This window comes from Nansenia antarctica (assembly GCF_963989245.1).
Source record: "Nansenia antarctica genome assembly, chromosome: 8".
Lineage (NCBI taxonomy): Eukaryota > Metazoa > Chordata > Actinopteri > Argentiniformes > Microstomatidae > Nansenia > Nansenia antarctica.
In genome coordinates this window covers 46,030,407-46,055,557 of record NC_137678.1, presented here as the reverse complement: position 1 = coordinate 46,055,557, position 25,151 = coordinate 46,030,407, and the positions used below count along the sequence as shown (strand labels likewise).

The 25,151-nt window shown below is 45.0% G+C and overlaps 2 protein-coding genes across 2 annotated transcripts in view; one reads left to right on the top strand and one right to left on the bottom strand.

Moving 5' to 3' along the window:
- ppfia2 (PTPRF interacting protein alpha 2) overlaps positions 1–2,735 on the top strand; it is a gene marked incomplete at both ends in the record, with an annotated part of 152,851 nt that extends 150,116 nt beyond the window's left edge. The window contains 2 exon segments of the mRNA XM_080537887.1: positions 1,327–1,383; positions 2,683–2,735. Coding sequence (XP_080394013.1) covers positions 1,327–1,383; positions 2,683–2,735 — 110 coding nt within the window.
- Positions 2,736–11,193: 8,458 nt separating this feature from the next.
- Positions 11,194–25,151, bottom strand: part of acss3 (acyl-CoA synthetase short chain family member 3) — a gene marked incomplete at both ends in the record, with an annotated part of 66,289 nt that continues 52,331 nt past the window's right edge. The window contains 7 exons of the mRNA XM_080538414.1: positions 11,194–11,280; positions 12,023–12,198; positions 12,797–12,896; positions 13,407–13,529; positions 13,793–13,874; positions 21,470–21,533; positions 22,134–22,229. Coding sequence (XP_080394540.1) covers positions 11,194–11,280; positions 12,023–12,198; positions 12,797–12,896; positions 13,407–13,529; positions 13,793–13,874; positions 21,470–21,533; positions 22,134–22,229 — 728 coding nt within the window. The remainder of the gene's footprint in view (positions 11,281–12,022; positions 12,199–12,796; positions 12,897–13,406; positions 13,530–13,792; positions 13,875–21,469; positions 21,534–22,133; positions 22,230–25,151) is intronic.

Sequence of the window (25,151 nt, the reverse complement as noted above, 5' to 3'; positions counted from 1 at the left end):
CACCCCATCAATCTGCTAATAACCATTAGAGTCCTCAGTTCATCTCCTATGTGCCTGACTAAGAACTAAATATCAATTAATTGTTTCCATTGATTATTTTTTTACAAAACTGTTCCAAAAATTGCTGTTCCAGTTGCTAGCCAGCCACCACAACACAAATCACCCACAAACATTAAATGTAACTAGAGTCATACTGTTGTTAAGAAGATATTATGGTAGGCCTACAGATACACCATTAAACCATTAAAACACTTTCAAATATTCTTAATTCTGACAAGTCGGTGCAAGAGAGAGGCATAACTCTGACCTCCCAGGGTAGACAAAGTTGTTCTTACCCTTCTCCTCACAAATTACATGAGGGGGCACACTCGCTCGCTCCCTTCCTCCCTCTCTCTCCCCCCCCCCTCCCCCTCTCCCTCCCCCCCCTCCCCCTCTCCCTCTCCCCCCCCTCCCCCTCTCCCTCTCCCCCCGCTCCCCCTCCCCCTCTCCCTCCCCCTCCCCCTCCCCCTCTCCCTCTCCCTCCCCCTCCCCCTCCCCCTCTCCCTCCCCCTCTCCCTCTCCCTCCCTCCCCCTCCCTAACTCCCTCCCCCTCCCTCTCTCCCTCTCTCCCCTCCCCCCCCCCCTCCCACTCCCTCCCCCTCCCCCTCTCCCTCTCCCTCCCTCTCTCCCTCTCTCCCCTCCCCCCCCTCCCACTCCCTCCCCCTCTCCCTCTCCCTCCCTCTCTCCCCTCCCCCCCCCTCCCACTCCCTCCCCCTCTCTCCCCTCCCCCTCCCCCCCCCCTCCCACTCCCTCCCCCTCTCCCTCTCCCACTCCCACTCCCACTCCCTCCCCCTCTCCCTCCCACTCCCTCCCCCTCTCCCTCCCCTCCCCCTCTCCCTCTCCCTCCCTAACTCTCTCCCTCCCCCTCTCCCTCCCCCTCTCCCTCTCCCTCCCTAACTCTCTACCTCCCTCCCTCTCCCCCTCCTCCCCCTCCCCCCCCCCCACTCCCTCCCTCCCTCACCCTCCTCCTCCCCCTCTCCCTCCCCTCCCCCTCTCCCTCCCTAACTCTCTCCCTCCCCCTCTCCCTCCCCCTCTCCCTCTCCCTCTCCCTCCCTAACTCTCTACCTCCCTCCCCCTCCCTCTCCCTCCCCCTCCCCCTCTCCCCCCCTCCCCCTCCCCCCCCCCCTCTCCCTCCCCCTCCCTCTCCCCCTCCTCCCCCTCCTCCCCCTCCCCCCCCACTCCCTCCCTCCCTCACCCTCCTCCTCCCCCTCTCCCCCCCCCCCCCCTGGAGAGCATTCTGACCGTGTCTCTGTTGTTCTCCCTGACCTGCTGACTGCTGCTCTCTAGTCCTCTATGAGGCTCTGGACGACAGTCCTGACGACATGTATCTGGACTGGTTTCAAGGTCAGATATCTGCTGGAGCCATGGGACTGTGTTGCCTTACGTCCCCCAACCCCTTGGTTTCTGCTGCCCCCCCCCTAACCCTCCCCCCTACCGTATACAGTACCTGCTCTTCTCCATGGTCACTCTGTCAACTGTCCTCTCTCTCTCTCACTTTCTACTGTTCTCTCTTTCACTCTCCTCAGTGCCCAACTCCAAGGGTGGCCATTTTGTCTTGCGGGTTTCTCTTATTAGTGGTATATCTACTTTAGTTAGTTAGGTACCGGTAGTTAGTTATAGTAGCCCTAGTTATAGACACTGGGAGTTTATTTTCTGGGTATTTCAGGGCCCTATCTACGCTGAAGATATTTCCTGGCGTACCCTTGAAGTTAAAGTAAATGACTCGGCCACACAAAGAGAAATGGGAGCTATGTAAGTTGCCCTGAGGCGGGAGGGTTTACATAGAGACTGGGATGTTTCACGGTTCAAAAAGTGCAAGTCTGTGTCGCTCCTCGCCCCCCGCCGTTAAAAGAGGACGCTGGTCGAAATCGTATATTTATTTCAAAGGGGGGGTGAAATGTGTATCAAAACTTGTGTCTATGGTTGTGCCCGAGACGTCTACCCCACAATCTAAAGCTCCCTAGGGGCCTTGGGAGTCAGTAGCTTTACACACTACAGGGCCGACCCAAACCAAAACTGTGCTGGCTCGGGATATCATGTTTCAGCAACTATGATGGATGTACTTCTTAACCAGGCCAGCCCAGTACAGCTCGTTTTGGCTCGGTAGTGTGAATTAGGGGACTATATATCTCCACTATAGACACTGGGTCTGGTACATGAATGGATGCCATCCAACGAGCAGGTTTTGACCAGAGTTCTCTTCTAACAATCTTGTCTAACCTCCCAGTGTAACTGAACTGCCTTCCTGTGCCTAATCTATATCTGTGGTCCCTGGTCTGTGGTGACGAAATTAACAGGACTGCTCCCGTCCCAGTTGTGATTCCTATCAAAATGGGCCCCGCACTCACTCTTTCTCGAGTGTGCGATGCGATCGTGCCATGCTTTGCCAGCTGGGTGACATTTTGACTAACCCTGTTCTTGTGTGTGTGTGTGTGTGTGGTTTGGGTTTGTGTGTGATCCACCATGTGGTATACTTCATATCCTTATCAGCTGGTTCAGAGCCGGTTCTGTTTGTCCTGTGTCTGTTGTTAAGGGCATAAAGTATGTTTGAGAGTGTTTGCTACTGAGCTGGGCCCGCTGCTAGGGGTAGAGCTGACCTAGCTAACCTCGCTAACTGACTCTTCTCTGCCGTCCCTTCTACAGTTGGTGCGGTGCAGCGTATGGACAGCTCCACTGTGAGGACCTACTCTTGCTGAGGGGGGGAGGGGGGTGAGAGAACGACTTGAAACTGTAAGACACACACACAGACACACGAGAAAAGTAATACTTACCGTATACAGTATCAGTGTCTAGGGATGGGAATCGAGAAGCGTTAACAAATTGTTCGATGCATCGAAATCATACGCCTCCGAGGTTAGCGATTCCTCTTAGCGATGCCGGCATGTTTTGCGCCTGCGCTGACAGTTGTCCGAGCGTCTGAACATTCCAATTTAAAAATGTCGGAGCAAGTCGTTGCAAATGGGTTGCGGCTTGATTGGTACTTTCGAGAGTGTTAGGGCCAATCCCAATTCCCTTTTCTACCCCTATGGCTCGTTTTCGAGTGTCACTCGATTCGAAGGCAAGGCCTTCGAACACGTCACAAGCCCTACCCCTTGAAATCTAAGCCCTATGAATTGGGACAGCCCTTCACGGCGCCTACGTCATCAACAGTGGTTTAGACGCGGTACGGGTGACGCGTTGTGTTGCCGGCGAATTCTCACATCTCACAATGCCTTCTTCAGCTGTGTTTATTTCTGTTGCGTGTGCTATAAGGATCTTTTTTCGTTTGTTATCAACACACTGTAGTTAGACGTTCCTTTTTTAGTCTCTTCCGTCAGCGATGTATTTTTTGTGGACATCGCAATAATGACAATGAATGACTCCAACCAAAACACAGAGTATTAACCATCTGTCAGCGCACAATGTTCCTCCAAAGATACCCGTGACTCAATCCTCAGCCACCACATACACACGAGTCCATCAGTAGTCATAAAGCGTTGTCCAAAAATCACGTTACCAAGCGCCTTTCTCAGAACAATTCGTCGTCTAGAATCCAAAAATCAATCCATCATAGTGGTGGTCAAAAACGGAGAAAGAGGATCTCTTGGGGACACGGCCACATTTGCCCGTGAAGGAGAGATGACAAATAAGCGGAAACATTTCTCAGTAGAGTCGAACGGTGATAGATCATCATCCTTTACGCGTATCCTTAACTGTTACATTTCGTGTGTCATATGCCATCAGACATGGAAATATGTCAATGCGCGGCTGTCATGCACAAATCAGCTTGTAACGTTAGACACACTTATATCGGCATGATAACGTTTTGTTGTTGTTGTGCTTGTTATAAAGAAAAGGTCTATAATGCATTGAAATGAACCCATTAATAATATTACATAATAACAACTGCTCGGATTAGATTGCGGGTGGAAATAGGTCAAAATGCGCATCATGTACAAGTCAGCCGAACGTTTGATAGATAACTTTACATATGTACCATCATCCACTGTCAAACGCCACAGGTAATAATTGATTTATGATTGTACATCTCTGAAATGCTCGACTGTCATGCAGCGTTGCGTTACTGTAACGTTAGACACAGCACCGACATAAAAGCGATTTTTGGGTTATGCGTGTTATAAATAAAAGGTCTATAATGCATTGTAATGACATTAAACTAAGACAATAAGATGGTTATCATAATTTTTCAAATCTTTATTAATAAGTAATTACAGAGAATTAAAATGACATTTCCGCATTGAATAGAGCGACATAAGATTTCTGTAGATGATTCGCAATGCATCCTGGAATCAAGGGGTAGCGTACCCCTATCCCTTCAAAGCTAGTCTGGTCCTGAAATCGCTCGAAACGAAGTAATAGTTAGCCCTCCCCCTTACCCCAAGCCCTCGATGAAATATGAATTGGGACAGCCCTCGCCCTAAACGTGAACGCGCAAATCGAGCCATAGGGGTGAAAACGAAGGGCTAGGGGTGAATTGGGATTGGCCCTTATTCAACACACATCTACGTGTAACAAAACAGATAATAATCATGTTTGCACATGGAATGAATTTAAAAGATGAAAATGGCAACGTTAGTTAACGAGTACCGGTATCTACTGTCAACTTCACTAAAGTTAGCAACAGAAAGCTAGCTAACGTTGATGTTAACGCGCTAATGTGAAATTGTTGGCCGCCAGCTTAATGATGGTAATGTTATCGTTGGTGTCCGCCATGTTTACAGTTAGTTTGTAAAGACTTTTAACTGACCGTTCGTAAATGAACTGATTTCAGAGCGCTCTATGATGTTGAAACCAGAGCAGATTTCCAGAGTGTATTTCCGAACGTATTTCCGAATAATGTGTTTATTATTAAGCTTCGTCTTTTGATGAGCTAGCTGCTTAAAGCACAAGCGCTTGTCAACAGATGCTAACTGCATATACACTATTGTTTCTAAGAAAACACTGACAGTTTTCAGCAGTAAGTGTAATGATAACATGAATTAACAGGTAAAGTATACTTTCGCATTATGTGGGATATTTTGAACTGTTTGAAAAGTCCAGCTATTTTGCCTGACAGTGGACTTTTAACAACTCGTTACCATAGGGATAGTATTCCGGCCAGAACGTTTGACTACGGTGTGGTTACTGAGGGTAAATATCCTAGGCTAATAATATACTATAATATATAGCACCACACAAGTATTTTTTTATTTCTTACTAAGAAACCCTAAATGAAAACGAATGCTGTACAAATATTCTTCCATTTCATCCATTTTAGATACAGCCAGCTGCTCGAGCTCATTAAATTAAAATACATTTTTATTTATGTTCAAATGTTATGTTCAGATATTATACAGTCTTCAGAGACTCGAGATAAATAAACAGTTGCGTTGACGCTGAAAAACTGTGTAGGCCCTACTTATTTTCCACACAGAAAATCGATCAGGAATCGATAATGGAATCGGTATCAATAACATATTTTCAATTCCCATCCATAGCCGTGTCAGATGATGCAGAGTAATTGGAGTAAGAGAAGGTGACTGGTGTTACAGAGAAGTGTATTTACCTCAGCACATCAGGCTGTCCTCTGGGGTTGTTGCCATGGAGCTGTGATTATCTGATAGGTCAGGAGGAGCAGCATGACACGGCCCCTCTCTGATGTCTCTCCGTCTAATGTCTGTCCAGCACAGAGGAAGGGCAGAGTAGACTGCCATGGTAGAGACCTAGGGTATGTCAGGGACAGGAGTCTGCCTCCAACCATTGAGGGGGGTAGTTACTGTCAAGTAAGGGTCACATAAATGAAATATGGACAATGAATTATGTGTACGGTTTGTTGATGGTAACTAACAACATTCCTGTCATCGTGGACAGTTGGCTTCAGAATGTCTTTAACACTACAACAGCCGTGCCTATTTTACCTACTAGTAGAGCCGCCTTGGGGGGTCAAATAGACCCCCTTTTTAGAATGTAAATCTGCTATTTACACAGAGATCACTAGAGGGCGCTTCTTTTTTTTAGCCTGCCTCCTACACAGAAAAACTGCAAAACAGCTTTATACCAGTGGCGGGCGGTGCATTTCACACCTAGGCCTTCAGTGATGTCCGACACATTCCTACCTGAATTATTCTACCTCTTAATACCATCGTTATGACGCCATGGCTCTAGAAACTAGACAGAAACACAGTATAACCGGGCGTTGCATCACCTTAACATAGTCAGACAAGTACAACAGAGTTATATTAATATTTCCGAAGCATTTTTAATCAATAAATCCGCATTTACAATGAAGAGTGTTAAACTAACATCTTTAAGATCGCTACATTACCCACGTCTGTCGTCTCGTCCACCATAATAGCGACAAAGGGTGCCTTTTTAATCTCCATTTTGATCTCTTCTTCCATCACTTCAGCAATAGCAAAAATCAGGTCGTTTTGTATTTTGCCTGACGTCCCAGTAAACACTTTGTTTGTGGACAGGTGGTAATGTAAATCTGGGTTGTTTTCAGCCAGAAAAGAAAGAAGCTCAACGTAGTTTCCTCTGTTTGTGGACTTGGCGCTTTCATTGTGTCCCCTAAATGAAAGTTATTGTTTACCCAAAAACAGGACACAATCGATCAGTATTATCGATCAGTCAACGAAAGCTTTCGTTGTGAGGCTCCGTTTCCCTGCGCACTTTCAAAAGTTTCACATCTACCGGCATAGTTCCGCATCTCAATAGTGAATATCAATAGTGCGTATCAATAGTGCGTAGCAATAGTGCGTATCCAATCAAAAGACGTGCTGGGTGCTGACATCATTGAGCCTTACAGCAGGCGCCGTTGTTGCTTTTGCTCGCATCTACGTAGGTTTACTAGGTACGCCACAGGTTTTCTCGTTCCAATGTTAAGTTACAGGTCGAATCCGCAGCACCGTTTAATGTGAAGGCGGGCAGATTTTTGAGCCCCCTAGCAACACATTTTGATTGGATAAAAGCTCTAACATAAAGGCCAGCCCTCCAAATCTCAATCGGAGACTGGAAGCAGCGCAACCAAGAGGAAAGCTATGAAATGAAGAGAATAGACTATGGGGAATCATTAATACATATTTGTGGAAAATATATATTAAAATAAAATGTATATTCTGATGATGTTTAGGCCAGCAGAGAAGGCCTTGCTGGCCCTGACGGCACACCACTGCTTTATACGTATCTTATCCTGATGTGATTTTGAAAATGTAAGGATACTGGGGTGGTAGAACGCACATATCTAGTAAAAGTCATGAAAGGAGGGTCCTGAAATTGCAAAGATATATATTTTTTAAATGTACTCACAGGGGTCATTGTGACCCCTCACGGCTCTTCTAGTGTTAATCGATCCAACCTCCCTGTCGTCTCCAGATCTGTTGATGGAGTCTGTTACCCTGGAGCTGCTGGATGGACGGGTCAACCTGCCTGGAACAAAACATTCTGAAGAGACGCACTGCCAAGAAGCACCCCCCCCCCCCCACCACCCCATTTCCCCACGCCAACCCACTTCCCCCAAAAAAGAGAGAGGGGGGGCCAGCAAGGGGGTGCCTCCTGCCAAGCCACCCCCCCTCTGCACTTACAAGCCAAGCCCCCCCCCCCCCCAATATGTGGGCACCAGCCGTCGGTGCTACTTTCCTGTTGTCACCGTTTCTACCTTTTACATGTCCAATAACTCGTCCAAGCATAACGTACTGTGTATTTCTTCTACAGGAGATGTGTAGGTTATCTGTAAATGAATATAAATATGACGTTTTTTTAATATATACAACACACATCTATATGAGAAAAAAAAAAGATATTCAGAGTTTGTGCAAATAACGTCGCCCCCCCCCACCCACCTTCCCCCCCCTCCCCTCCGATGTCATCGTCCACGGTTACAATATGCTGCTCTTTGAACATTTCTCCATCCATCCCTAAGAGACCATTTTGTACATACTGTTATTTTTCCATTGTGCCGATGATGAACACGTATTGCACCTTGGGAGAGACTGGATGTGACGGACGCGTGAGCCCCTCAGCTGTAAAAGCCTGCCCCCTAGTGGTGTACAGCCCTATGTACCTGAGTCGCAACGACTACGCCAACCACCGCCCCCACCGCTCCCCCTCCCTGGACCCACAATCACTCACGATGGATACCCATCTCTCATCACACAACAGAGCATTCTGGGAGGACACAGGGACGCACTGTGACGCCTATCGACGTGACAAGCACTTTGATACGACCACCTCTCGACTCTACAGCCAAGGACACAACCAGGACGCTTATTCCTTTAGACGTTTACACGACAGCTCAGAGAAACTAAGAGCAGGACTTCATTCTCACAGAGGCTCTCGCCTAACAGTACCTTGACAATAACGTCAGGCCAAACAGTACATACAGTGGGTTCGGAAAGTATTCAGACCCCCTTACATTTTTCACTCTTTGTCATATTGCAGCCATTTGCTAAAATCAATTAATTTCATTTTTTTCCTCGTTCATGCACACACAGCCCCCAATATTGTCAGAAAAACACAGACTTGTAGACATTTTTGCAGATTTATTACAAAGTATTCAGACCCTTTGCTGTGACACTTGTATATTTAACTCAGGTGCTGTCCAACTCTTCTGATCATCCTTGAGATGGGCCTACACCTTCATTGGAGTCCAGCTGTGCTTAATTATATTGATTGGACTTGATTAGGAAAAGCACACACCTGTCAATATAAGACCTTACAGCTCACAGTGTAAAGTCAGAGCAAATGAGAATCATGATGTCGAAGGAACTGACTGAAGAGCTGAGAGACAGAATTGTGGCAAGGCACAGATTAAGCTTCCTAAGAGCACAGTGGCCTCCTTAATCCGGCCAAACTGAGCATCCGGGGGAGAAGAGCCTTGGTGAGAGAGGTAAAGAAGAACCCAAAGATCACTCTGGCTGAGCTCCAGAGATGCAGCGGGGAGATGGGACAAAGTTCTAGAAAGACAACCATCACTGCAGCCCTCCATCAGTCGGGGCTTTATGGCAGAGTGGCCCGACGGAAGCCTCTCCTCAGTGCAAAACACATGAAAGCCCGCATCGAGTTTGCCAAAAAACACCTGAAGGACTCCCAGACTCTGAGAAATAAAATTCTCTGGTCTGATGAGACCAAAATCGAACCTTTTGGTCTTAATTCTAAGCGGTATGTGTGGAGAACACCTGGCACTGCTCATCACCTGCCTAATACCATCCCTACAGTGAAGCATGGTGGTGGCAGCATCCGGCTGTGGGGGTGTTTTTCAGCTGCAGGGACAGGATGACTGGTTGCAATTGAAGGAAAGATGAATGCAGCCAAGTACAATGATATCCTGGACAAAAACATTTCCAGAGTGTTCACGACCTCAGAATGGGCCGGAGGTTCACCTTCTAACAAGACAATGATCCCAAGCACACAGCTAAAATAACGAAGGAGTGGTTTCAGAACAACTCTGTGAATGTTCTTGAATGGCCGAGCCAGAGTCCTGACTTAAATCCAATTGAGCATCTCTGGAGACCTGAAGATGGCAGTCCACCAACGTTCACCATCCAACCTGACAGAACTGGAGAGGATCTGCAAGGAGGAATGGCAAAAGATCCCCAAATCCAGGTGTGAAAAACTTGTTGGATCATTCCCAAGAAGACTCATGGCTGTATAGGCTCAAAAAGGTGCTTCTACTAAATACTGAGCAAAGGGTCTGAATACTTATGGCCATGTGATATTTCAGTGTTTATTTTGTAATAAATCTGCAAAATGTTCTACAAGTCTGTGTTTTTCTGACAATATTGGGTGCTGTCTGTGCATGAACGAGGAAAGAAATGAAATTAATTGATTTTAGCAATTGACTGCAATATGTCAAAGGGTGAAAAACTTAAGGGGGTCTGAATACTTTCCGAACCCACTGTATGTAGTAACTCGTACATTTGACATACACTCAGCCAAGCTGGCCTTTTTTTTCGCCGTGGGGGTTTGACCCCCCCAGACTCACGTTATCAGAAGAAATAACTGGAAGACAAAACTGCTTTAGCTCATAGTGTGCGTAGAGTGTATATGAACATGTCCAAGTGAGGTGAATGTTTAATGACGAAACCTGTTGCTTGCTGTGACTTACTTTGGTGTAACTGTTAACTCTTTGTTTCTGTGGGAGTTGCCAGGGTAACCTATTGTACAGCCCTTCTACCTGTCTTTTAGTTATTTCTGACGGAAACATTTCAACCATGTTTTCTGGTTTTCATTTTTACATCCTTGATTTGCACGAACAAAGAATCATTTTATTTTGTGTCCATTTTTTATTTATTACTAATTGTATTTTGGTCAAAACTAAGTGGTGATCAAACAAATTTTCATTGTCAATAAAAAATACAGTCAGTGAAAGAGTTTGCCATATTCATATTTATCAAACAACAGACCTTTAGTCCGGTACTTTGTGGAGGACAGTTCTGAAGGTGATAAATCTGATGTAGGGTTACAATGCTAAGCGGTGGTGAAGAGCGCCCTCTACTGTACGACCGTATGTTAGAGTGCCCACTCCTACCTCCACAGCACATGTACACAATACGTGACGTTAGAATTATACGGTTCTATCTCCATTTTTGTCAAAATTGAGTTTTTTACATAATCTGATCCATTAGGTGTTTATTAATGCCTGTGTGGTGTTATTTTTAAAATGTTGCCATTTTTTAGTTAGTAATTCATAAAATACAAAGGTTCCATCTCACAGAACATAATGGAATGTAAAAACTTTGACGCTCAATATCTCTGAACTACCCTAAACGGAGATAGAACCTTATCATTCTAAGCTCACGAATAGCTAAAACATGTTTTTTTCCACATTTGATTAAACACTAACACATTTCTACTGCACTAGTTGTGAACCAAAAGTCTAAACACTTATTTCATAACATTTCTTGTATTAGCGACTCAATCTAGAACCCCACTTAGAGGTATGAACAGGACGTAGAGTTGATTCTCATCACGTGACCCGTTAAGGCGTCTCTTCAGGAGGTCCATCTCAGTGTGACCATGTCCTAATGCAACACGAGAGCAGAAGGCCTACCTGGGAAGTCCAGATGGGAGTGTCTTGAATGGAATAGAAAAGGTAAGACTCGTGTCTACAGTCTGCAAAAAGTACATAATCCGTACATCATCCAGAGCGCCACGAGAGAGCAGCGGCCCAGCGCATCACTGACATCCAGCGGGCCTCACCGCCTCTCTCACCGTCCTCTCAATGTCCTTAAACACATCTGGGTCCTCGATGGTCGGAGTGATCTGTGGAGGAGGAGAAGAGCCCTCTTTGGTAGACATGCTTCATACCCGCCGAAATGGTTCTGGAATTGTATTCCATCCTAAATGAATTCTTATCTTTGGATGTAATCCTCCTGATCTGTCTCTGGGTTTAACAGATTCAGAACATCACGCTCAACATCAAATTGAATCGGCAGGTTGTACAGGAATAATAATCCGACGCTGGTCTTACTGAGTAATTGAACTTTTGTGTTCCAGAGCCAAGCATCTACAGTATACTACATTTCTATAGAAATCCTCAGTTATATAGCGAAGGTGTTTGAGAGAATCCCTACTTTTAAAAGATGAGCACATCTGTGCAGCACTAACTCATGCTTGAATGCTTCAAAATGTCCAAATGTGGCTGAATGCTTCAAGATCTGATATGTACATTATTATGTTGGCTGGATTAAAGTAAGCGGCATAGACAAAAAATAATACTTGAGAATACGTGGCTTAGAATTCTAAGGTTCTATCTCCGTTTAGGGTAGTTCAGAGATATTGAGCGTCAAAGTTTTTACATTCCATTATGTTTTGTGAGATGGAACCTTTGTATTTTATTAATTACTAACTAAAAATAACACCACACAGGCATTAATAAACACCTAATGGATCAGATTATGGAAAAAAACTCAATTTTGACAAAAATGGAGATAGAACCTTATAATTCTAACGTCATGAATAGATAAACCTAGGCATAGTGGGACTGGCTGGTGGAGAGAGGTACCTTGTAGGGCTTGCCGTTGACCAGGTTGGCCAGGGAGGAGCGTGGGATCTTTCCTGAGCGGGTCTTGGGCAGTCCTCTGACGAACAGAACTTTCCGGAATGCAGCGACGGGTCCGATGGTCTCTCTGACCAGGCTCACCAGCTCCTTCACCACCTCCCCCGGGCTCTTCTGCAGGTCTAAGACACACGCAAACAGACCCACACACACTTTGACTTTTAAGTACACTTTATAAATGCAGGGATGCAAACTGGTGATGGCCCGAAAGGTGACAAACATTTATTTTGCCTGAAAACAAAGAACATTATGAAAATTGTTGACCTATTTTGAGGTAATAACGGCTAAAATGGCTAAAAGGTGACACGTTTGCACCCCTGAAATGAACATAAACTTCCAGTAGGTCACTTTAAACTAGAGCAGCCGTGCCTTTTTTACCTACTAAAAGAACCACCTCATGGTCAAATTACCCCCCCTTTACAATGCTAACCTATTTACACACAACGACCACTAGTTGGTCGCTTGTAAATTAGCCTGCTTCCTATACAGAAAAAATGCAAAATAGCTTTATATTAGCTTATCCTGATGTGATTTTGAAAATGTAAGGATACTGGGGTGGTAGAACGCGCATATCTAGGAAAAGTCATGAAAGGAGGGTCCTGAAATTTGATCGAGCGCAAAGATAGAACATTTTTCTTTAGTCACAGTCAAATGCCCCCTCGTGGCTGTCCTAGTGTTAAACTGACCTATCAGATGTGCCTGTGTCCGTGAGCATCTTACCGTTCCTGAGGACACACAGGGCCAGAGGCACGTGGCCCTTCAGCGGGTCCTCCAGACCCACCACAGCACAGTCCACCACCCCAGGGTTCTGCAACACAGACTAGAATGCATGCACACACACACACACACACACAAAAATGAAAATGATTGCTTACTCATGGATATATAACGGAGGACACACTCAATGCACTGATGTATTTAGTGTAATGCCAGTATTATCCTCAGTAGATCACTGTATAGTTAGCAAGGCATGCAACGTCATCCAACATCATCCACCCTCATCCACCATCATCCACCCTCATCCAACATCACCACCATCATCCACCCTCATCCACCATCATTTAACATCATCCACCATCATCCACCCTCATCCACCATCATTTAACATCATCCACCATCATCCACCATCATTTAACATCATCCACCATCATCCACCATCATTTAACATCATCCACTATCATCCACCCTCATCCACCATAATTTAACATCATCCACCATCATCCACCATCATTTAACATCATCCACCCTCATCCACCATCCACCATCATTTAACATCATCCACCCTCATCCACCATCATCCACCATCATCCACCACCACAAACCGCCTCACCTCTTCCAGAGCTCCTGCCGACAGCCTGTGGCCTGCGACATTGATGACATCATCAGACCTCGACATGATGTACAGGAAACCCTCCTCGTCCACGTAGCCGGCGTCCATGGTGTCATAGTAACCCTGAGGTAAAGCAGGAGGGAATCACTTTCACAGTCATGACAGACCACCACGGTGGTGTAGTTCACCTGTTCAGCCACTAGAGGGCGACTTCATACCATCAGCACCCTTCTTCCACACATCTCCAATCACAGGTCCATTCATGTGAGTGAAATCTGTTGTGGTGGATTGCCACTCGATGTTGCATAAGTTAATGTCTATTATTATATTACATTTGCACAATAAGGAGTATGTAATGCTTAGGTGAGTCAGGTGAGCGTACATACTGGGAACTTGGTGAAGTAGAGCTCCTTGAACAGCTCCTGGTTCTCCCACAGAGACAACGCTGCCCCCGGTGGTAGTGGGAGGCTAGACAGGACACAGGAGAAACAGAGGAAGAGCTCTGTGTTACAGGCTGGCCTCCACTACCTGTATCGCGTCACCTCGCCATTGGCGTTGCGTGAACTTCACGCTGTACCGCTGCTCCACCTAGCGTTTCGTTTAACGTCACGTTCTACCTGCTCCACCGTCATTTGTCGCACACATTTTCCACCTCAAGTATCAGCCGTTCGTCATCCATTTCTGCAACAAGCTTCAAGCACCTGTGGTGATTCACAGCTGACTCACGTGAAGAGCAATTCGCAATAGCTGCGACCAGGCACGAGCTATAGAGGAGTTAGCTACAAGCATTTTCAATCTGGTATCTTCTCTATTAGTGGATTATTAACAGCTGTGGTGATTGAACAGATGATAAAAAGACATCAAAGTCTACAAACTACCAACACCAGAAAACAACCAATATATAATTATAACCAACAATCAATATACAATTGATCTCATTATTTGTAATGCACTAGATGTGAGTGGACGCAGAGAGCATTCAGCATCCGTGCATGTTGATGTGGCGTGGCAAACACCTTCTCGTGGTGCCCCCCGTAAGTAGCTAATGACTGCTAAAGGCGAGAAGCGAAACAAAGTTTGCCAACCAGGGCCCCTCACCCAGGCTGGTGTTCGGCAGCAGCCGGGGGAGAGGCCTGCTGACCTCGAACCCAGAATACTGCAGCTGAACACCGAAGGACTAACCCCCAGCCGCAGGTAATACAGTTTTTCCCAATTGCTAAAACACAAAAGCCAATTCTCTAAACCAAATGACCAGTTCTCTAAACATATTTAATAAAACTAGCCCCCATTTGCCAAAACCATAAACACATTTCACATGAAGACACAATTCACAAAACACAATCCTCCTTTTCTCATAAATCTAAACACATTTTGTCTTGCTAAAACACAAGTTGCAAAAAAAATCTCAAATTAAAGCTCATGTGATGCTAAATGCTTGCCACAGTCAGCAAAATGTGAACACAATGAACACACCTGGCTTCATTCATTAAACATAACAACTCAAAATTTAAGACACTTGTTGCAAATGATTGTGGTGTGTGTGTGTGTGTGTGTGTGTGTGTGTGTGTGTGTGTGTGTGTGTGTGTGTGGTATAGTTCCATAAATACATTTTAAAAAATCACACCCTGAACATTGTTTTCAGTGAGTATTGTTGTGTGTAATGGATCCTCTGTAGTGTTTGCATTGAGTTGTGATACAGTACAGTAGTGTACATGTTACGGTACATGTGGGAATACAGTACATGTGGGAAAACTAGGGTTAGGTGCTAGGGTGCTAGGGTTAAGGTTAGGGTTAGGATTAGGGGTAGGGTTAGGGTTAAGGTTAGGGTTAGGGTTAGACATGCCAGCATGTACCAAGTCACCCTAGCACCTAACCCTAACCCTAGCTTTCCCACATGTACCGTATTCCCACATGTACCGTAACATACATACTGTATTTTCTGTAGATTTATATACTGTTCATATGAAACACACAAATCTATGAATGCCCAATACTCTACAGCAGGGGTCACCAACTATATTTGTCCAAGTGGCAGAATTTTTCAAAGCATACACTGTGGGGGCCGGACTTTAATATATATATATATATATATATATATATATATATATATATATATATATATATATATATATATATATATATATAATATAATTATTATTTTATTTAGGCATACTATTGTATATAGTACTATTAGCATATTACTGTTTAATATTTTCATTTTCTTACTAAATTAATGTTATTAATGATTATTAGCCTATTATCAGTGTGAACAGACTCCTGACACCTATTATCCAACCAGCCACCAGGGGGCAATCGAGATATTTTGGCTTCACTTCATACCTAGTTTTCAATGATTGTTCTGACTCTAGTGTTCCACCTGCAGTTCTTATTCATTGCCTTTGGTAATTGGAGCTTCATTCTGTTATCTGTTAGCTATCTCATTCTGTTAACTATCTGTCTAACCAACGGCTCCGAACACAATTGTGAGGACAGACAAAATGTCACTCTCAAAGAAGCTGAAACGTAAAATTGACGTGGAAAACCGCAGCTTTAATGAGGAATGGACTGAAAAGTACGCATTCATCTTGCCCACTTTTTATAACGCAAAACCTGTATGCCTCATCTGCAATGAAACGGTAGCTGTAGAAAAAGAATACAATATTCGCCGTCACAATTACACAAGGCATGCAGCCTTCAGAGAGTCATACCCAGAAAAGTCAGAGGCCCGTCACAGAAAGGTTGCGAGCTTAAAAGCTGCATATGGACATGCTAGTGGAATTATTAGCAGAACGTCAACTGAACAAGAGAGGGCAACTAGTGCATCTCTTCGGGCTGTCTGGGTTCTCTCCAAGCATAACAAGCCATTTACTGATGCTGAGGTTTTTAAGGAGTGCATGGTCACTGTTTTGGAGGAACTTGCCACCGACAAATCGATGGACAGGATAATCGCCTCTGTTAAGCAAATACCTCTGTCTTCCACAACTACCGCCCGCCGTGTCCACGTCTTGGCAGAGGACGTCGAACGATGTGTACTTGATAGGGTCAAGGAAGCGCAACACATATCCCTGGCTATTGACGAGTCCACTGACAACACTGACATTTCCCAGTTGTGCGTTTTTGTCAGATATTTTGATGGGAAAGATTTCAAAGAAAGCTGGAATCTGACCTGCCGGTTGATTTCCTGGAGCTGCTAATTACTGATGAGCTGCTGCAGCACATTGCAGATCAAACCAACCTGTATGCCCAGCAGTTTTTACAGGCACATCCCGACACTCTGCCACACTCCAGAGGGAGGTTATGGAAACCGGTGACAGTCCCAGAACTGAAACAATTCTTTGGACTCACTTTCATCACCGGTTACATAAAAAAGCCAAATCTAGAAATGTATTGGAGTGTGGATCAACAGGACGCCACTCCATACTTCAATAAGTACCTGGGAGTACAAATTAATAACAAACTGGACTGGACTGACAACACCGAGGCTCTTCTCAGGAAAGGGCAGAGCAGACTGTTTTTCCTGAGAAGGCTGAGGTCTTTCGGTGTCTGCAACAAGCTGCTGCAAATGTTTTATCAGTCGGTGGTTGCCAGCGTTCTATTCTTCGCCGTGGCCTGCTGGGGTGGAAACATCTGTGCCAGGGATGCTGCGAAGCTAAACAAACTGGTGAAGAAGGCCAGCTCTGTGGTGGGGACCGGGCTGGACAGCCTAGAGGTGGTGGCAGAACAGAGGATGGGGAAAAAACTGGCAGCCATGCTGGCCAATCCCTCCCACCCGATGTACTGCGAGCTGGCGGGGATGAGGAGCAAGTTCAGCCACAGATTTGTTCTCCCCCGTCAAAGTACAAAAAGATTTGGACAGTCCTTTGTTCCAGCTGCACTCCGACTCTACAACCAGGCCCTGCAGGGTGGGGGAGACCTGGAGCTGGAACTTTGGAACTTGGAACTTTTTACTTATTGAGCCTGCACTGTTTTATGTATTTTATTGAATGTTTTCTGTTTTCTGTATTGAATGTTTTCTGCCCTAACTGAGCTGTTTGACAACAACATTTCCCCATTGGGGACAATAAAGGTGTTCAATCAATTCAATCAATCAATAAAACCATGCTGAGGAACAGGTTCCAGCTCATTTGGAAGTTCCTCCACTACAACAATAATGCATCACAGGACGCCACAGATAAATGTATAAAGTGCGTCCTGTTTTAGATTATATTGTAGCCAAATTCAAAGAGCTGTATCAGCCCTTTGAAAATATCTGCATTGATGAAGGAATGATGCAGTTCCCCAGCAGATTCCAGACACGGCTTGTCCCCAAGACTATGGCACACTGAAGACGTTTGCTATGTATGTGCTCACCATGTTCGGGTCAACTTATACGTGCGAATCTGCGTTCTCAAAGATGAACGCTATCAAGACGCATGAGAGGAACAGCCTGTCAAACGAGTCTTTGGAGGACTGCTTGCGCATAAGCCTAACAACTGTCCAGCCTGATTTTAAGAAGTTGGCGTCAGAGGGGAGATGTCAGTTCTCTCATTAACAAAATGTGAGTATTGCAGACATAGGATTTTATTTTTGCTATGTTAAATGGCATGGTTTATTCATTGTTAAAGTATAATTTAATGACCTGGTTATTACCGTTTTATTTGATATAGGCTACAGATGCCAGGCGATACCAGGATGCCGCGGTGAACGTTTGACTGACCGACTTGAAAACAACATTTCTGGCAACGAAGGCCTATCATTTGCCATGCTATTTTTTTATTTAAGTGATGTTAATCTTTTTAATTTTCTGACTGAGAAGGTAGTTATTTAAGTCACTGTTAATGTTACGAAATGTTAAACAAGAGCAACAAAGAGTGAAAAATAAAATAAAACGAAATGTTAAATAGGCCTATGAGTAGGCTATGTGAAAAAATAAAATACAACGAAATGTTAAATGAGAGCTATGAATTTGTCCTCATTCTTGCATGAGAATAGCGCTACGTCTGCCGCATTCCATTTAATAAAAGAGGGGAATTAGTTTCAGCTTCGCTACTGCTATTCAGTGCCCAACCAGAAGCAAGGCTGCAGCTTTGTGAATGAGGTAGGTCTGAGTCCTCCTGCATTGTAAGAACAATATTAATCTATGATATATGTTCTAAACGGTATTTCCCTCATTTTCGAATTTAAAAAACAAAACAAAAAAACCGTAAAATATAACCCGTAAAAACATGAATATTCGGCGGGCCCGATGGAAAGCTTTGGTGGGCCGCATCTGGCCCGCGGGCCGCCTGTTGGTGACCCATGCTCTACAGTGATATATTCTGAAAACAGATACTGTAAGGTTTCTAAAAATGTGCTTTGGCAGTTGTGAAAAAAAAGAACATTCTCACACACTGAACATTGTGTTTTCAGTTGTTTTGTTGTAGTCTGTAATGATGCGCATAGTGTTTACATTTTTGCAGGCTTTGAGCAGCTGTTTTGGTGTGAACGTTTGAGTTTTAAAGAGAGAAGGTGTGGTTTTGCTTATGTAGCTTTAGAAAAGTGTGTTGTGTTTAGAGTTTTGGGGAAATGGAGGAAAGTTTTGTGAAATGTGTTTTAGCAATTGAGAAAAACTGTAATAGTAATAATAATAATAACTTGGATTTGTATAGCGCCTTTCATAAAACCCAAGGACGCTAAACAATTCTAGAACGTCACACGGATGCGATGCTGACGGCGAAGGCAATGGGGAGATGAATACCATCATACTCAAGTATGTTGAAACCTTTATAATAATTAAGAGTATAACAAGTGTCTAAATTGGAAAGATTGGAAAGTCACCTGACCCCCAAAACTCAGGGTGAACACTCACACTCGCACACTCACACACACACACACACACTCACACTCACACTCACACTCACACTCACACTCACACTCACACTCACACTCACACACACACTCACACTCACACACACACTCACACTCACACTCACACTCACACTCACACACTCACACTCACACTCACACTCACACTCACACTCACACACTCACTCACACTCACTCACACTCACACTCACACTCACACTCACACTCACACTCACACACTCACACTCACACTCACTCACACTGACACTGACACTAACACTCACACTCACACTCACACTCACTCACACTCACACTCACACTCACACTCACACACACACACTCACACTCACACTCACACTCACACACACATACTCACACTCACACTCACACTCACACTCACACACTCACACTCACACTCACTCACACTCACACTCACACTCACACTCACACTCACACACACACACACTCACACTCACACTCACACACACACATACTCACACTCACACTCACACTCACACACACACTCACACTCACACTCACACTCACACTCACACTCACACTCACACACACATACACATACACATACACATACACACACCCTCACACACAATATGGTGACTGAACCACTAGACCTGTGTTAACCCGGCCTGGTGACCCAGGGTCAACTTTTAGGAACCCAAACGATCTTGCGATGGTCATAACATCCATGTCTATACATGTAATGAGAACCCAGCAACAGTACTGTTCTGTATATGAGGCAAGCTTTTTCCTGTCTGTCTTTTTTCTTTTCCTGACTGCAGCCAAATCTAGGGCACCTCCGATACTGCTATAGCCCGGAGAGATGATGAATAAACCAAGACCTAATAATAATGTGGCGTGGTTCAAACTGGCTGCATTTACCGTAATGAGGCTGTCACAGCTTTTAGAACGCTGTCCCACACCCCACAACAACAACCTCTGAAGCAGAACCCAATTCAATTACACCACCGACCGACAGTCAACGACACATTAATGCTTTTTTTCTCCAAGATCCTTTGTGGTGATAACAACACATGTGATGTTCATTTGCATAAGATAAGTATGAAAAAAGAGATAAGATAGTCAGAAAATAGGAGTCATGCACCTTTCACAACCTTGCTCTTGCGGGGAGAGTGAGTGGCCATTATAGATTCACCTCAGAGCTTAGGGGGTTTAGCAGACAGGAGGGGTGGCCCACGGAAGAGGCTATTTGTTCTCTGATGAAAAGCTCTATATTGGTGCTCAGGCCCGATCCTTTGACAACCACCTTGTCGGCGCTGAATCACTGGCAGCAATAACAATGAAGTGGAGAGCGAATTGGAGAGAGGGAGGGAGAGAGGGAGGGATTTCAAGGAGGTAACAACCTCACAGATAAGGGCACAAAGGAAGGCAGAAAGAAGCAACTGGTGGTGAGACTGTAGTGAGACTGTAGAGACTTGGCTTAGCTTACAAGCATCACAAACCTGCCTGGAAGGAAACGCGTATGGCTTTATATGCAACACTGGATGATCAGGACTTCACAGGAGTTCCCTGTTTTTTGGGGGAAAATGACTTAAAGAACGGAGGCAGCAGAGTGGTGACGTTAGTCGTTCACAGAGCTGTCTGGGAAAGTAACGCCAGCTATAGATAGGAGCAATTCTCAATAGGAGAATAAAATAGAATAAAATGTTGTTCTATTTGACTCTAGGCGAGACATCTTTACTAACAGGCTAGCCACGTCAAGCTTCCTAGCTGTGTGAAGTGTGGGAAATTGTTTTAGGCGGAGCTGAGAAAATAAAATGTTTCACCCCAAAATACAGATGCTATCAGCTCAGTGGCAATTTTCGGACTTGAAGCAACCAGACCTAATGTGGGCCTTTAAGTGAAAATGTTGCAAATGTTTGATAACGATCGTAGCGATATGAAACGCAAGTGGATCAAGTTGCGTCAGGTTACATAAGGACATACCTAAAAAGAGAAAAAAAGCTGTGGGAGTGACACAGTGAGTGAGTGAGTGTGGAGTGAGTGTGTGTGTGTGTGTGTGTGTGTGTGTGTGTGTGTGTGTGTGTGTGTATGTGTGTGTATGAGTGTATGTGTGTATGTGTGTATGTGTGTGTGTGCGTGTGTGTGCGTGTTAAGCTGTCAGACAGACAAAGTGGTGTGCCAGTCTCGGCGACAGGGGCAATATAGAAGAATGACTTAGCTGCTCACCGGCGTGTGACGACCATGACCGTGCGGCTTACCTCACCACAATATTTCCCAGGGTCCTTGGCTTCACCTCCTGCATGTCGTCGTCGATCACCGTGACTGTGAGAAGACAAGAGAGGCGCATACAAATGGCATTTAGAAGACCCATATTTCACCGGTGAGTGAGGTGGACTGTCAAAAACTGGGTTGCTGTGAAATACAGCCGCTGTGTTGACGCTTGAGGTTTTTCATTCTCCGAGCCAATTAGGCCCATCAGTTAAAAAACCATAACAGGAACCGAATTGAATACCTATTGAACTTTACAACGGTTGCAGATATGCATGGAGCGACAATATCTGACATCTAGGATGTCTTAAGAGGGTTGTTTCGGTACTAACGCTTGATAGCAAAAGACATTTAGGCCAGATAGGAGCTTAGAGCAATGGTTCTCACTGCACACTGGCTCAGGTTAACAGACGGAGATGTTTCATGGTTTTGACGTCTGCTTTAGTAAGTAAGTAAAACTTTATTTATATAGCGCCTTTCGTACATGAATGCAACTCAAAGCGCTTTACAATAGAAAACAATGATTACAAAAAGATTACAAAAAGAGGGGGAGATGGGGGGGAGGGGACACAAGACAACAGTAGGGGAGGGGTGGGGGAAGGGAGGGGAGGGAGGAAAGAACAAGACCCAGATCCAGGAGGTTGAGGTTCTCACCGTTATATCCTGGCACAGGTTTGCCGGCCTGACCAGCAGGGGGAGTCAGTGAGTTTCCCAGGCCGATGCAGGAGGAGGTGATGGCTGAGCCACTCTCTGGAGGGGGGGGGGGGGGAGAGAGAGAGAGAGAGAGAGAGAGAGAGAGAGAGAGAGAGAGAGAGAGAGAGAAAGGTAGGACAAAGGTTTACAGGTTGGTGACGCAGGCTTCTGTTGCCAAGCCTCTCGCAACTTCCATTCTATATCTTTCACTGTTTATGTCTCTCCTCCACACTCATGCACTTAGACTCTCTCACTCACTCACTCACTCAGACACACACACACACACACACACAGACACAGACACAGACACACACACACAGACACACACACACACACACACACACACACATACACACACATACACACACATACACACACACGCTCCAAGGCATTACAGCAGATGACAGTAAATATGACTATGGTCTCTGCTCTCGGGAGCTCTACAGCCCTACAGCCCTTGATAATATCTAGGTATATTCCGTATGTGTGTATATAATATCTATGTCGACAGCATCCAGGGTGGTGAGTATTCTCAAAGATCCTCCTGAGCACAACAAATATGCCGCACTGAAAACTTCCTAACCTCCTAGAGACTTTCGGTTGAATCTGAATTATTCCCGGCTTAGTGTCATTACGGAAACAGAAGTATTTTCCGCGCGGTTTGTATTTATTTATTTGAAGCACATTTTTTCAGCACTGCTCGTGGAAAGTGTTGGAGCAGGTCGGCAGAAAGGATAGAGGATTAATAATTTGAAATTGGCGACTCAGTCAACCCCTACAACAATCAAAAAATGAAAACCGCCCAAGTCTAACTCTGACACGCGCTCTCTCTCTCACACACGCACACATGTAATTTATCACTCTCTTTCACTCATGCACTCAGACACACACATTCTGACTCTCTCTCTCTCACACACTCACACACACACACACACACACACACACACACACACACACACGTCATTTATCACTCTCTTTCACTCATGCACTCAGACACACACATTCTGTCTCTCTCTCTCTCTCTCTCTCTCTCTCTCTCACACACACACACGTCATTTATCTCTGTTTCAATCATGTTCTCAGACTCTCTCTCACATGCTCTCTCACACTTATAGACACACACACACACACACACACACGCACACACGTGTCGTTGATATCTCTTTCACTCTTGCAATCACGACTCTCACGTGCTCTCTCTTTCTCCCTCAAGGTTCAACTGCGTCCATAAACCTCCACAATCTAGGCTACAGAGAGGGGGAGATAGTATTGACACATTCAAAGGCAGCAAAACTGCCTTGAACACAGATGGATACACAGATGACTACGGATGAAGTTAGTTTGTGATTGGCGGGCGTGTCATCAAAGCTGCGTTAACCTACATAAACAGAACTGTGACAGCTCCTATGGGCTCTCTGACTCACCAACCTCCACTCACACACACACACACACTCACTCACTCACTCACTCTCCACTGTGTAGATCTGTATCGGTCTCTTCCCCCAGGCTCCATCCCAACACAAACAAGCCCACACAGCAACAGCCCGCTGCCATAAAGACCTGACTACTACAAGTCTATTCTGTGTGTTCTCTATCCCAAGTCGAATAAGCCCATACACATACACACACACACACACACACACACACACACACACACACACACACACACACACCAACAGCCCTGCTTTCAACCTAAATAGAACAACCATCAAAGAGATATCACACAGTGGTGTTTGGTGGTATTGGTGGTATCGGTGTGTGTGTGTGTGTGTGTGTGTGTGTGTGTGTGTGTGTGTGTGTGTGTGTGTGTGGGCAGGGCCGCTTTAAGGGGGGGCTAGCTGGGGCGGTGGCACAGGGCCTCGCGCTTTGGTACCCTGGCTGGCGAGGCCCTCCAAAGCGCCAGGCAAGGGACCATATTATTATTTTTGCCTTTAATACATTTCTAAATGTTCACACATGTGATAATCATAGTCAATCATATACTGTATCTAAAATCTAGCATACCTGTAGGACAGGGAGATTCTTAGCAACAGAAAAAAGTAATTTCCCCCTATGACACCTTACGTGAAACGTGAATTTTGGGCGCGCGTTGACACTTGTTGTGCATAGTGACTGCTTAGTGCAACGGACAAAATGCAGAGGGAACGAGACCGAGGAAGAAAATGTTAATCGGGTGCTGAAAAAATAAATAAAAATAAAAGAAAGGAAGGCTTCAGGGCCTGGCTTAGAGGTTCGTTCGAAACAAGTGAGGCTCCCGTTAGCACCGAAGAAGCTAACGTTACTGCTAGCACTAGCAATGCTAGTAGTAGCACGGCACAGCCCCCCCTGAGAGGCAAAGATGATGTCTCAGAGGTGGAGGAGGACAACAGCTACACCGGCAGCAGTGGGGCTGCCCAGCCCCAGGTGATGATGGTCAGGAGTGGCGAAGTAGAGGATACGGAGGCGGAAGATGGAGCTACTCAGAGCAGCAGCAGCAGGGCTGAGAGTGATGGAATGCAAGACGAGCCTACGGTGTCAGATATGTCATGTATGATGATCCTGGTCAATTGGCCGGTACATATGGACTCTACAGTTACAGAAGTGATCATTAGAAGAGGTCCCCCAAAGATGAAACCTGGATTTAGTTATCCTAAAAATAATGAGAACAGAAACTTTAGTGAAACTTTATTTCTCCGAAAACTACCAAATGGGGAAAAAATAGAAAGAAAGTGGCTTGTGTACTCTCAAAAACGGGACATGTCTTTTTGCTTTTGCTGTAAGCTTTTCAACATAAAGGATAGGCCTACATGGTGGTGAGTAACATCTCTATTCATGTCAATAATGGCTTGTGCGTATTTAATGTTGGGTATGATGACTGCTTTATCCTAAATCCTAATCCTTTACGAGTATAAAAGGTTTGAAATGAAACAAACATGGTTGTAAACTATCTAAATAAGTAGATATTATATTGTCTATCAGCACAGCATGTGAGCGCATTTC